This window comes from Eleutherodactylus coqui, chromosome 1 (genome assembly GCF_035609145.1).
Source record: "Eleutherodactylus coqui strain aEleCoq1 chromosome 1, aEleCoq1.hap1, whole genome shotgun sequence".
NCBI classification, from domain to species: Eukaryota; Metazoa; Chordata; class Amphibia; order Anura; family Eleutherodactylidae; genus Eleutherodactylus; species Eleutherodactylus coqui.
In genome coordinates, this window is record NC_089837.1 from 391,357,713 (window position 1) to 391,372,723 (window position 15,011).

General features: G+C 45.8%; 1 protein-coding gene across 1 annotated transcript in view; it reads left to right on the plus strand.

The window, feature by feature from the left end:
* Window positions 1-15,011, plus strand: part of CARS2 (cysteinyl-tRNA synthetase 2, mitochondrial) — a 68,538-nt gene that overhangs the window by 44,562 nt on the left and 8,965 nt on the right. Inside the window, exons 9-12 of the mRNA XM_066579802.1 lie at window positions 6,710-6,777; window positions 12,531-12,597; window positions 14,316-14,454; window positions 14,588-14,711. Coding sequence (XP_066435899.1) covers window positions 6,710-6,777; window positions 12,531-12,597; window positions 14,316-14,454; window positions 14,588-14,711 — 398 coding nt within the window. The remainder of the gene's footprint in view (window positions 1-6,709; window positions 6,778-12,530; window positions 12,598-14,315; window positions 14,455-14,587; window positions 14,712-15,011) is intronic.

Here is a 15,011-nt window from a genome sequence, read left to right on the forward strand (position 1 = left end):
CCCCTAAACGAATTTATCTAGGGGTAAGATGACCTTTTTGACTTCACAGTTTTTGAATAAATCTAAGCAAAGTAGAAGAAAAAAGAATTACCCAAAAAAATTAAAATCGTAATTTGTCATTTTAAAAGCCGTTTTTTTTTGTACACACATACATGAATAAAGACTTGCACCCCAAAATGGGTTTACCTGTTTGTCCCCTGTTCAGAAACATATCCATTGTAGCCCCAATCCTCTTAGAGGACGCATGGCTAGGCCTATAGTGGAGGGAGCATCCGTTTTATTTCAGGGCGCAACTGAATAATTTACAGGCCCCATTGCACACTAGTAGAGACAATAAACTGCCAAAATAATAAAATGCCCCTCACAAGTGACCCAATATTGAAATCAAGACCCCTTAGCTAATTTATCTAGGGGTGTACTGAACATTCTGACGCTACATTTATTTATTTATTTTTTAAACCAAATTTGTCACCTTTAGGACCGTTCTCTTTGTTTCAAGCAGGAAAAACTTGCGAGACACACTAATAAAAAAAATTAAATTGACTCCCTACAAAGAACCCCCCCCCCCCCCACCCCTTTTTGGTGTTTCTTATATATGAAATAAAATTAATAATGTAAAACGGTATGGTATGTTTCAAAGCAGGGGTAATTACAAAGGCCAGGGTGGGATGGACACATGGGGCAATAAAATTGCGTATCCCTCCTCCTCCCTTGTTTGGTGCAGATGTGACACACTTTTGGGGATATTTTTTACCGGCAGTTTCAGGGATGCGATGCAGAAAATGGCGCTCTGTGAGCCTTCGCACCTCCTCGGATTGCAATGCATCCTGAGGTACGGTGGTCTCAAATAAAAGGTGCTCTACAAGCTCCTCCTGAAACTGGAGGAAGCTCAGCGTGCCCCCGGATGATTTAAAAATGACGTGCGCGTTATACGCAGCGATCTGTATCAGGTAGATCGCTACCACCTTATACCAGGCTCTCGTTTTGCGCTTGACGAGATATGGCTGTAGAGCCTGTTCGGACAAATCGACGCCCCCCATAAATTTGTTATAGTCCGTGACACAGATCGGTTTAGTTTTCTCCGCTGCAGCCCCCCTCTCCCTAACTGTAACGGAGGTGTCTGCGTGCACAGTGGACAGCATAAAAACGTCCTTTCTGTCACGCCATTTTACGGCAAGCAAGGGGTCATAGGCCAGTGCGTAAGATGTTCCTCTGTCTACACGCCTGGAAGCATGGGTTGTGGAACCCTACTCTATTTTTGCGTACAGTTCCGCAGGCCCCTGTACCTGCGGCGTGTAACGCTTTATAAAGGGGGATGCTCGTATAGTAATTGTCAGTATATATGTGGTACCCTTTATTTAAAAATGGGCCCACAAGCTCCCAGACGATCTTTCCATTAACGCCAATATCTTCAGGACAGTTGGGGGGATTTAATTGTCGATCCCTGCCCTCATAAATAAAAAAAAATCGCACATATAACCTGTCGCGCTCTCACAAATTTTATATAGCTTTACGCCATATGTAGCACATTTCGAGGGAATGAATTGGCGAAATGATAAATACCTTTTAAAACTCATAAGCGACTCGTCCACGGCCAAATTTTTTGGGGGGGTATAAATGTTTTTAAAGGCATTTTTTAGTAATGATATAAGGGGCCTTAATTTGCCCAGTCTATCATACGCCGGGTCACTTCTGGGAGCAATTTGGGCATTTGGCGAAATGAAAAAAACGCATATTATTTTCATATCTGCGTCGGGGCATTATTGATGCAAATACGGGCGTTGCGTAAACGGCGCTTGTGGACCAATAGGACCGTATTGATTACTTTTTTACCCATTAGCAGAACAAGTCCCAAAAATTTTTTAACTCTGGGACATCTATGGCGGTCCACATTGCTGACTATACCGACGTGGGGTGCGCGGTCATGTATTGTCCAGCGTAGGTATTAGTTTGCTGGACAATTAACTCCAGAACACCGTCGGTAACGAATAAATTAAAAACGTTAAACGGGGTAAAATTTGCGATGTCCAGATTGACGCCTGGAGTCGCTGTAAATTCTGGGATTCGGGGCGAAAATAAACTTGCGGAGCTCCACGCAGTGGCTTCCGCCACATTAGTTGGCCCCGCTGCCCCAACAACTTCCTCAACCTCCATGGCGCTAGAGGCAGAGTCGTCCCTCTCAAAAAAAACCTCTTCTTCCGACTCACTGGTGGCATCGCTACCAGAACTTGAAGCGAAGAGCAGCGCGTACGCTTGCTCAGCGCTGTAGCGCCTACGCTCCATTTTATAAAAAAAAACATTTTAATGGTGGTAGAGAAAAAAAAAATAGCCCCCCAAAAAGCAGACAGGGATACAATGGGGTAATTGGGGTATGAGGGACGGTGATGGCGGGGTGATGATGGGTAATAACTGTTTTTTTTTTCTGTATTGGACTCTCTATATGGCACACGTTTTTTCTCAGCTATCTCTCTCCTGTCACAAATCTCTCTCAGTGACAGAAGAGAGATACGCAGGACTAATCGTGTGCCATACTGACTAAACAAATGACATGGATGGCTGTGATAGGTGTATCACAGCCACCCATGTCAGCAGGGACCAATCATTTAGGTCCCTGCAGGTTACTAAGCCAAATGCTGCTTTGGCTTCTACTGCGCATGCGCCGCCATTTTTCCCGGCACATGCACAGATGAGGATAGTGCCCTGTACTCTTGGGGGACCTTAGGGGGGCATTTTCATCTCCCCTTATGGATCCGATCCATGTGGGGAGATGAAACTTTAACTTTAATAACTTTTTAAAAACTTTTTTGTGATCGCCGGTGACCTCTCCTGGCTACTGAAGGTAGCCGGGAGACAGGGCATTTTAAAATTTCCCGGGCGATCCGGGCTTCTGCGCATCACCACCATTTTCCCTTTGGCGCGCATGCGCAGAAGTCAGTGTCGGCTCCAGATCGCCGCAGGACATCGTGGAGGACGAGGGTGAGGACTAGTTATATGTAACTAGTGATACAGAAAAACGAGCCCTTGTCTATTGCATCCAATTTGATTACTTTTTACCGTCTTTCTAACCTACCCTGTAAACCTGCAAGCTGGACTGTCAGAATATACCGGGTCAAAAACATTATGTGGGTTCAAATACCGGAGCCAATCTTAGATAAATAACAACTATTTTTAGTTTTCATGCAAGGCAATGGAAGGACCACTAGGGGGAGACAGAGTTTATTTTTCTCATATTTCACATTTCAAATATAAAGCAATTCTTAAAGCCCTTTCACATTTGCATTGATATTTCTATTGTTCAGCTTTGTCCTTGGAGCTGAACAGCAATACCGGAAGTGCTGAATGCCACGTATGTTGGATATAAAGGGCGCTGGACAGGCGTCATTGACTATAATGGGGTGGGATCAGCTTCCAGCACGCTTCCCATTTGTGCTGTTGTGTCTGAGATTTAATCTGTGCTGGAGGATCCAAAGAAGGGACTCGGGTGCAGATGTGAACGTGCCCTTAATTCTAAAATAGCAGTATTTTGTATTGAAATAAATGTACCTATTTTATTAGTGTTTTCACTTAAACTGCGACATGTGGCTTCCAAGCTGGGGGCAGCTCTGACATCCGAAGGGAAATGGTATTCACAGTATTACAGCAACGTTGCACTTAGCTTACACCCAGATCACTAGCAGTTAATTCTAGGGTAAGATCCATGTGACTCATATATTTAATAGACTTTTACCCTTTTAGTAGAAAAGGTTAGGGAGCTCTGATTATAGTGGCTTTCAGATGGGTTTTTGGAAAATGTTAAAGGTCGTTGAAGGCTGCTGCTTGGAAGAAGTAGTGTTGTGCAGCATCCCATTGAAATGAATGGCCTGTCTTCTTGATTTCAATGAACATTTATCACTTTTAGAAGGGTTAGTTTTTGTTTTTTGTTTACATTTTTCTATTTAGCATTAAGAGTATAAAATATTGTATCCACAAAAAGAGAAATAAAGGTAATAAATCACAATTTACATGTAAGGAAATCTTATCTCTAAGTTCCGTAGAACATAAAAATCAGGTGTATGATGCAATCTGTGGATTAACTTTTTCCAATCCACTGTCTTGACGCCTTTCTACATTCTCATTGAAGCTTGTACAGCTCTAATATCAGAAGACGTCCAACAGGGTGGTATTACCGGCTATTGCCAGCCACTCCACTGTCGGAGCTGCTCTGACGCACACACACTGGCTTTAGCCAGCAGATGGCACCGTTGTATAACAGCAAAAAGAGAAAGCTTTTTATCAAAAATTGAATTGGAAAGGGTTAAAAAAAAAAAAAGTGTAGCCCTCAAGAATACAGTAGACCTCATCCTTATCATTTCTGAATCTCTTCCTGAATCACCCCTAGATCAATGGGTTCCATTCAGCAGGTCGAGCTGTTTTCACAGATCCGGCGGCTGTTTTCTTTTTGCTTCTGTTCCATAACTGAGCTCTAGGCTTGGTTCACAGCAACATTTCTTTAGCTGTTTTTCTGCTCTGTCCTAACAGCGAAAAGGACATAAAAAACGGAAAAAGGAGACAATAAAATCCAATAAAACAATGGTATCTGCGCCAATATAAAGCAAGCAATAAACCCCGATGCTGCTGACATAAAATAGCTTGGTAGATGCAATTCGTCTGAGCATTAGTGGGCACCAAAATCAGACCTACGAAACAGAATGGGTCCAAGCGCAACAGCCTATGCCAATAACGGAAATACCCAGATCATATAATGCCTACAAATGTAGAGTAAAGGCTTCCTCCAAAATGATGTCCTATGACGTGAATCATACATACATTATATAATGGTGGGTGTGGTGCGGCTGATGGCGCACATGAAAGCCTTGCAGTGTGTTAACGGTTCCTCAGGAAGGAATGCGTTCATTCCAAAACACATAGCATTTTTGGTCACTGGGGCTTTTGTAGCTGCTGGATGACGTCACCAAGTAACCTATGTGGAGCTGGGAATCGAGAATGCTCCTGGCCGGAGCGTTTCTCTATATCTTTTTTCCCGCTCAGTGAGTTCCCAGTTTACATCTCTCGTTGCGAGAGCATTGTCGCGCAGGCCCGGGCAGTACGCTGCGAGCATTGCCGCGCAGGCCCGGGCAGTACGCTGCGAGCATTGCCGCGCAGGCCCGGGCAGTACGCTGCGAGCATTGCCGCGCAGGCCCGGGCAGTACGCTGCGAGCATTGCCGCGCAGGCCCGGGCAGTACGCTGCGAGCATTGCCGCGCAGGCCCGGGCAGTACGCTGCGAGCATTGCCGCGCAGGCCCGGGCAGTACGCTGCGAGCATTGCCGCGCAGGCCCGGGCAGGACGCTGCGAGCATTGCCGCGCAGGCCCGGGCAGGACGCTGCGAGCATTGCCGCGCAGGCCCGGGCAGGACGCTGCGAGCATTGCCGCGCAGGCCCGGGCAGGACGCTGCGAGCATTGTCGCGCAGGCCCGGGCAGGACGCTGCGAGCATTGTCGCGCAGGCCCGGGCAGGACGCTGCGAGCATTGTCGCGCAGGCCCGGGCAGGACGCTGCGAGCATTGTCGCGCAGGCCCGGGCAGGACGCTGCGAGCATTGTCGCGCAGGCCCGGGCAGTACACTGCGAGCATTGTCGCGCAGGCCCGGGCAGGACGCTGCTCGCAGTGTCGCGCAGGCCCGGGCAGGACGCTGCTCGCAGTGTCGCGCAGGCCCGGGCAGGACGCTGCTCGCAGTGTCGCGCAGGCCCGGGCAGTACACTGCGAGGCTTTCACCTGTATGAAAGGTTAGTGCTTGCTATCTGCCGCACTACTTCTACCTTGCTTGTTGTGGAAGACCCAGTAGCAACGCGATACAATGTTAAGTGTGATACAATTTGTGACGTCACTTTTGATTTATTTGAGGAAGCTTTCACTGTCCTTTTGCAGGCATTACATGATCTGGATACTGATGATAGTGGAGCCGCCTGCTGCAATTGGACCCATTCTGTTTTAATGAATGCAGTAAACTATTACAACTGTGTACAAGCATGCCTGCATTTCAAAGAAACCATCCATTATAAACGTAGTTTGCATTAGTATCAGACCTCTGCTATAATATCAGTTTGACTATTCTGTTTTCTTCTGTGTCTGTCCATAAAACATCTATTTTTTTTTTTCTTGTTTTGAAAATAAAAGTATGGCTCCATTGATAATGGATAGAAGGACACTGATGTGAACCCGGCCTTCATGCTTGGGACCCCTCATCCCTTCCTATTACTTCCACTTTTTGTTCAGCTCAATTGTTCTTTTTTTCCTATGATCCTATATTGGCAACGTTTCTAATAGGAAAAAAGTCAGCAATGTGCAGCATGGTGCAGGTAAATGTAATCCCCAATGTATCTATGGATAGAATGTTGTATGCCTATACGAATATTGCCCAATGATTGCTTTACAATACCTATGTACTACATACAGGGCACAAATTAAGTTAAGGGCTCAATAGGTGAGGGAATGGGGAGGCATTTTTTCTACTCGCCCAGACTCTTCTCCCCCCTGAAGTCGGGACGCGTCAGCAATTTGACTTTCAGCTTGCTTGTAGTGGTTTGGTTCTAATTGTTGATCACTTTTTAATAGTCCCTAACGTCCTTCCTGCTGTCGGCACAACTTAATGTTCTCTTTAAATAATGCCAATTTCCTTTACATTCATCCCAAATGACAATAACAGAATACTCAAATAGCGACTTTTCATCCTAGGGCATTTACATCTGAAAGGAAAAGAAGAAAAAATGTCAAAGTCTTTGAAAAACTACATTACAGTAAAGGTAATTTGTGATGGTGTTTTATCTTGGGAAGTGTGTGTAGAGCTACTTGTAATGAAGCTTTTGTAGTTCGTTATATGCTGCATGCTAATGAGCTGTTGCGGAAAACGGGGGTGATTTAGGTTTTACTAAATACTTCTTTTTTTTGTTTGTTTTTTCTAATAAACTTGTCAAATTTTCAGTTTTCATTGGATTTACATTTTTTTCCAACTAAACTCAGCCCCTATTTCATGTTCTAAATCTCTATATAAGAGATGTAACCTTATTGGATCCAGAGGCTGCAGTCGGCGCTCTGCTGCATGAGGAGGGCCAGTTGCCTCTGTGCTACATAAGGGAGCTGCAGTGCTATAAATGACATGTGACGGTAGCTGGGGCGCTGTTATAAATTCTGCATTGGGGCCCAGGAGCATCACGTTGTTCTACTGAGGCTAATTAGTAACTGAACAAATTATTCCCAGATATGATCATCCTCCTATGCTGGAAATTTCTCGTATATGAATGCTACATCCTGCCGCTAGATTGCCTTACCACTCAAATCATGGCATTTACCGAGTTGTGCATTTACATTGGTGTATATCAGTGATGGCGAACCTTTTAGAGACCGAGTGCCCAAACTGCAACCCAAAACCCACTTATTTATTGTAAAGTGCCATCTAGAGATGAGCGAACCAACTCGTTTCAAGTAATTACTCGATCGAGTACCGCTATTTTCGAGTACTTCAGTACTCGGATGAAAAGATTCGGGGGGCGCCGGGGGCGGGGGGAGGCATGGCGGCGTGGGGGGTAGCAGCGGGGAACAGGGGGGAGCCCTCTCTCTCTCCCTCTCCCCCCTACTCCCCATTGCAACCCCCCACTCACCCACGGCGCCCCCCGAATCTTTTCGCCCGAGTAAGGAAGTACTCGAAAATCGCGGTACTCGGGCGAAAAAGGGGCGTGGCCGAGTACGCTCGCTCATCTCTAGTGCCAACACATCAGGGGGCGGGGCTTATCACGACGTATAGTTTTTACCCCCGTCATTCTTAAAAGAACAAGGCTGTTTCAAAATAGACAGCGTGGAGATTTTGACTTCTTTTGGATGCGGAAATGCTGTGGAATTTGCCACGGAAATTTCCGCTGAGGACATTCTGCAGCATTTCCACCTCGTTTAAACATATCCTAGCAGTGATATTGACCCCCCAGAGCGGCCCCAGCAGTAAGAGTGACCCCCCAGAGCAGCCCCAGTGCTAATAGTGACCCTCCCCAGAGCAGCTTTAGTGGTTATAGTGACCCCGCACAGCGGCCCCAGCGGTAATAGTGACACCGCACCGCGGCCCCAGTCATAATAGTGACATCCCACAGTGGCCCCCCAGTAGTAATAGTGACACCACACAGTGGTCTCAGTGGTAATAGGGACATCCCACAGCGGCCCGCAGTAGTAATAGTGACATCTCACATCAGCCCAGTAGTAATAGTGACATCCCACAGCAGCCCCCAGTTGTAATGGTGTCACCTCACAGCATCCCCAGTAGTAATAGTGACATCCCACAGTAGCCAGTAGTAATAGTGACATACCACAGTGGCCCCCAATAGTAATAGCGACATCCCACTGTGGCCCCTGTAGTAATAGCGCCCCCCTCTGAGACCCAAATCCCACCCTCACCTCCTCTGCTTGGTGCTGTTGCTGTCACTGATCCCAGGAGCACAATGTGACGTGCTGCCGGACACCTTCTCCCCTCTCCTGCTTTTGCGGAACCAAGTAGGAGACATCAGAGGAGGGGGAAGGAGGATCCCGGCTGCACACTGACAGCACAGTGTGCGCCGGGATTAGCGCCTCTAGCAGCGCTGCTGAGTGACTACCAGCAGGGGAGCTGCGGCACCCCTGCCAGTATTTACTAATGTGGTGAGTGGCCGACAGCGGCGAGTGCCAGCTGGGAAGGCTCTGAGTGCCACCTCTGGCACACGTGCCATAGGTTCGCCACCACTGGTGTATATCAATCCGAGAAGCGTGGACTGTTATTGCACTTGGATAAAAGATTGCAGGTTTACAAGTGCAGTGTGTTTTACAAGTATGCATCGCTGCAATTGTGATTTTTCATGTGTCCTTCCAATAGTAAAAAAATATTAAATCGCACTCACATTAATCCGTAATCTACATTCGAATGCAATGCGATTTCTATTACTCATCCATAGGAAAAAACAGGGGAGTGCGGAATTGCTGAAAAACAGGGCATGCTGCAAATTTTACATATAAGTAGACCCATTTTAAAATAATGGGTTCTTTTAATGTATGATTTCTGTGCATCTCTCAATGCACAGAAATCACATGTTAACCCTCTCCAATCCACTGTCTGACGTCTAAAGACATTATGATTTAAGGCTGTACAGCTCCGATGTTGGCAGACGTCCGTCGGGGTTCTCTTACTGTATATTGCCAGCCTCTCTGCTATCGGAGCCTATCCAATGTGTCACCTCATGCAGTACTGGCTTTAGCCAGCAGATAGCACCATTGTATAACAACAGAAAAAGAGTAAGTCCCTAGGGAAACCAGAATACAAATTGGACTGGAAAGGGTTAAAACCACCCGTGTAAATGCACCCTAGGGCCTCATGTCCATGGGAAAAACGTGGCCTGCGCGGCTATGTAACATGGATTTCCACAGCGGATGCAGTGCGGGTGAACTTAAATTCCTTTTTTTTTTTTTAATGTGGGAGGTATGGCCAACAGCTTTCAGACAGACAGATTTATTACAGTAAGTCAATTAAAATTTAAAACAAACACTGCAGATATTATTGCAGGTGTAAATATCATTTTCTTACTTTAGCCCATTCTAAAATGCAGCAAATTTATTGAGACATGCAACTTTAAAAAAAAAAAGAGTAAATTGCACCAAATTATTAAGTTAGACCAGCATATCAAACAGTCTAATACATTGTGAAGAGCAGGTCCTTATGATGAAGTATCCCTACACAAGGCTACACGATGGTATATTGCCTTATGCAATAAAATATATGGTAGTAAGCTGAAGAAGCATAAGATGTTACAGAACAGTATATTTGAAGTGCGATAATGTTTATACAGCGCCAACATATTCCGCAGCGCAGCAGATGAAACATGTTGGCCACCAGAAGTCCATAACCATGATTCCGCTAGTCTTTAAGGCAACTTTTTCAATGACACTGAAAACCTCCTTCTGACTCCTGCACTTGGCTGACCTAAAATGTGTACCTTAGAGGAAATCTGTCAGGTCCATAATGGTTCCCTAGCTGCGGGCAACACAGTTTAAAGACAGACATGCCTATTTCCGTTGTTTGTCAATTGTACTGATCAGTTCAGTAGTTTTGTAAATCCTACTTTTGTAGTAGTGGTATGCCACCCGTGGTGGCAGTCCGTGGGGTTGTTATGGGGCCGGGGGATAGAGGCCAAATGGCTCCAGTCTCAGCACATCATTGACGGAACTCTAGCTCACAGTCATGCTTGACATAGTGGCTCCATGTAGTGCAGAGCCAGCAGGGCTGGACTGGCCATTAAATCTGCCGGGAAAATTCTTGGTGGTCTGGTTGGGTTTTGGGGCCAGTGGAGGGGTGGAGATTAAAAAAATAAATATTAGTTGAAATGCATTGAAATAACAAAAAAAAAAATTGTACTCCCCTATGTCTCTCCTCCCTGCTCCCGACCACTGTAGTTGGCGCGCCCACACTGTTCACCTGCCATCGTTTGGGTGATCACTGTGCTTGTTACATGATCACTCTACCTGTAAGTTGGTGGGTGAACAGTGTGGGCCCGCCTACTACAGAGGTCGGGAGCAGACCGGAGCAATACACGGGAGTATGTGTATTTTATTTTATTTTTTTTATTTCAATGCATGTCACCAAACCTGTTACACTCACCTGTGTTGTTCCTCGCTCTTCCGGCTTCTGCAGGGGAGGAAGAGCGATACATGTGAGTATAACGGTATATTTTCACATTATTGTTGAATGGAGGGCAATAATACTTATTGGGGGATTATGAGCCTTTGAGGGGCACTGATTCTTGAGGGCCTGTGAGGTGCATTATTAACGTGTGGGGGTCTGTACCTGGTATTATTACTGAGTAGGGTTCTACACGGGCCATTATTACGGAGTGTCTGCCTATTAGGGCCATTGTTACTGAATGGGGGCACTTTTACTGTGTGTGGGACACTAAAAGTGACACTCTGTGAGGCCTGCAGGGAGTATAACAGGGGATATTATAATGTGGGCCATCACGAGTGACATTATTACTACCTGGTGAACTATGGATGGGGAGGTTATGTAGAGATTTCGAAAACAAAACCAAGTCGTTGGAAAATTGGGGAGTCAAAGATATCTGTGTCTAATTCTGCAGAAGCAAGGTATGTCTGGAAGAAGTTGTAATGGCAGTCTAGTCCGGATGGAGAAGAAAAGTGAAAGTGAACGACTCCAGTAAGAGGAGGACGTTACCTGTGATCACTGGATATAACTGTACTGCAATCGCTTATATAACCTGCAGAACACCCCTGTAGAGCTGCTATCTACCGCTATATGGTCACTATAATAATGGTTTCTGTATAGTATTTTATGCAACAACACTATGGTGGTATGTTTACAGTATGGGGGTGGTATTTGACCCTGATATTGTTATTGATCTTTTATAGGGGTCTTTATTCAATAATAGAATAGTGTTGTTAATCACTATGTGGAGGTAATATGTGATCTTCGTGTGGTGGGATCATTTGGGGGGGCAGCGGTGGTGGCAGGCAATGTGGACATGGGGAGCTTCTTCCCTCTGTTTAATCATTTGCATGCCATGGTCACTACTGACTGCGCATCTAGGGAGCTAAATGACAAGGATCAGAGTTTTGTCCGATCCTGGTCATTATTTCAAGACCCCAGCTAGCAGTCAACACGGGGATCTTGCAGTGATCATGGGGCCACTTAGTAATTTTTTTTCAGGGCCACTTTGGGTTCCTAATTCGCCCCTGAAAGCCAGACACCCACCCCATCTTCTGCCCTCAGTACAGTCAAGCGCAGGAGATGGGGGAGGAGTCAGGCTCTGCACTGTACGGAGCCATGCTGTCGGGTAGGGCTGAGTTAGAAATATTTCTGCTGTTGGATGGACTTTTTGGGGAGAGGTGGACTTAAAGGGCGCACCATAACTTTGAGAGCTGCAGAGGAGACCCTAGAACCTCGAGGGCTACTGAGGATTTATTATTATGCTGTAGGGTGCTATTACTATGTTGGGGCACTGAGAGCGACATAGGAAATAGCAGCAGAATAGGGTTATTTGTGCATAGATGGATCATGGATGAAAGAAGTCTTCCTGGCTATCTGGGCTCAGATAAAGGACAGCAAAAACGGATGACCTCAATCAGAAGAGGTCACCTGTATGACTGGAGGTAACTGCACTGTAATCACTATCTCACTGTGTAGAGCTGATATGTGACCATTATCTGGTGACTGCATTATTTCAAGCTATACTATTACTGAGCATCTGTATCTAAGCAGCTGAAATCGGTGTGCCTGTCACTGTACTGTGCTGCCTACAGCCAGGGAACCATAAAGAATCCGCGAGGTTCTCTTTAAGACACTGACGTTTCTTTGCACTTTACCAGCAAAGAACCATTAAAAATCAAGTGTATTGTGCAAAGGTGCAGTGAAGCAGATCGCGGGGCTGTGTGACTGCATTGTAAGCTTGGTGGGGTGACCCACTGTAGTTTGTCTATCATGCTTGTGGGCTTAATGGGCACTTAGACGCTTTTTTTTCTGTACACTTCTCTCCAGGAGTTTTTGCAGTCGTTTTCATCTGAGGAGTTCCGGATGTTCTGTTTACGCTGTAAATATAGATCAGGTATTGGCATTATACATCTTGCTTGAGTTTTCTTGGTAATGAAGAAATTAATTTTTTTATTTATTTATTTTTTTCACTTGGAAGAGTAAGCCTGGGTTCACACGGGGCAGATTTGCCGCGGTTTTGCCGTGCGGAATTTCGCCGTGGCAAATTTGCCCGCGGACGCTAATCTCGGGATTAGCCAGCCATGTGGACGAGATTTCTCAGAATCTGCTGCGGTAAGTCCGTCTGAAACCGCATGCAGCATGTCTATTTATTGTTTACTTTCGTTGCGGCCGTGCTCTCCTCTATGGGAGCGCCGGCCGCAACGGAAAAGCGAGCGGCCGGGCCGCTTCAAAGCCGCCGCGGGTTTTTCCGCGGCGGTTCTCCCGGCGGAAATCTCGCGGTTGTAGGTGTGGCCAAACCGCGGGATTTCCGGCAGGAATACGCCCAGTGTGAACCCAGCCTAACTATTTCATGTTCTTGTTTTTAAAATGTTGTTTTGGACTTAAGCGATTAAGTGGTTGTGCATGTATAATATTAAGGAATACACAACAGGGCCGTGAACAACTAAATGGCTAACAACCACACCTATATATTTATTTCTATGTTATGTAAAATCCTCTCTTTAAACACTATGGACACCTTTTGGTGGGAGGGAATTTTGTTCACTTAAATCCATGTATTTAGGGCTGACAGTTTTTGCAATAGGGTTCTTCTGTAGAGATGAGCGAGTATACTCGGTAAAGGCAATTGCTCGAGCATGCATTGCCTTTATCGAGTACCTGCCCACTCGAGATGAAACGTTCGGGTGCCGGCGCGGGGGAGCGGTGAGTAGCGGCTGTCAGCAGGAGGGAACGGGGGGAGAGAGAGATCTCCTCCCCTCCGTTCCGCTCCGATCTCCCCCGCAGCTCCCTGCCCGCCGCCGGCACCCGAACGTTTCATCTCGAGCAGCCAGGTACTCGATAAAGGCAATGTTTGCTCGAGCAATTGCCTTTACCGAGTATACTCGCTCATCTCTATTCTTCTGCCTTGTACATATCACTGAACATGCTGTAGAATCTGCGGTTTGTCTGAACAGGAGCTCTATCAGTGACGCTGGACTGACCGCTGCCTCTCCTTCTGCCTCTTCCTTTCCTGCATGCTTTCATCACCTAATTTATGACCACAACAAAGTTCTCTTGTGGTCATAAAGTAGTTAAATGGCTCAAAACTCGAGCCGTCAGCCCAGCCTCAGTGACGGCTCTCCTATGGAGAGTCAGGCTGCAGTTTTGATATACAGTGATATGCAGAAGCTGAAGAAGATGAATGGTGTAAACTTTGTAACTAGACTGTAATGCAGAGACAATTGTCAGCCCAAAATACATGCATTTAAGTTTAAACAATTGTCCCCAAAGATGTCCATAGGCTTTAAATACAGGGGGGGGTTTAACATAAGGGACTTTGCAGGTTCCTTTTTTATGCCAGGACTTTACTGATATTTATTGCAATAGAAAACTTTCCTAAAAAAACTTCTTTGAGTGTCGCCTACAAATCTGTGTAGATCCCCATATATGTAAAGCTCTCAAACTACTCATTGAAAGTCATCCTAGGAAATACTGTCAATTTAACACATGGGCTGGAACCCCAAAGCATATAGTTTTACAGAAGGGACAATCCGCACTTCGTCAGCAGCCTGACACAGTATGTAGTTCATGTTTTCTGCCTTGGCTTTGATCCGTGTCTATATCCATTCCCAGCTGTTGAATACAGTAAGGATTCCATAAACGAAGCCTCAAGTATCCTTAAAATAATCTCCTCTTTCATTAATGATGCCAACGCCTATCTCCGCGGTCAGCTCGTCTGTGAGCCTATACAGGAGGATATACTTTGGCAAAGGTAATTGGCATTTTCTTCTATTTTCTACATATAACCTGTTAGCCTTCCTGGAAAACTACTAGAATACGTTTTTTTTTCTTTTTTTGTTTTTTTTCTTTTCTCACAAAATTTCTTTCTTCTCTTGTCAAAAAAGCCTGAATGAAACCAAATTGATTGTTAAAGCAGCGTTTGCAGATGACTTTGACACCCTACGAGCTGTTGATGCCGTTATGGACCTCATTCACCATGGCAACCGACAGCTTAAGACTGTTTCCAAGGTAACCCATCAGGATGTAATCTGAAGATGGCAGCTGTCCATGCCAGCGAGCTCAAGGGTACCCTATGGGTTGCTGTTAGTAGTAAAGCACTTTAGGCTGGGAGTTCTTGGCTCCGACATCGTCTTAGACTCGGTAGTGTCTATGGGTTGGCGGGGAGCTCTGCTGCCAGAACTCTGCGGCTTTTACAGCCTGGCTGGGAGAATAGTTGTGGATCCGAGGAACTTTAAGTAAAACATTAAATGTCCTTTGATGCTCTTCACGAGGTGCAGGCAGGTGTCCTACTATGCAAGGTGAAAAGAT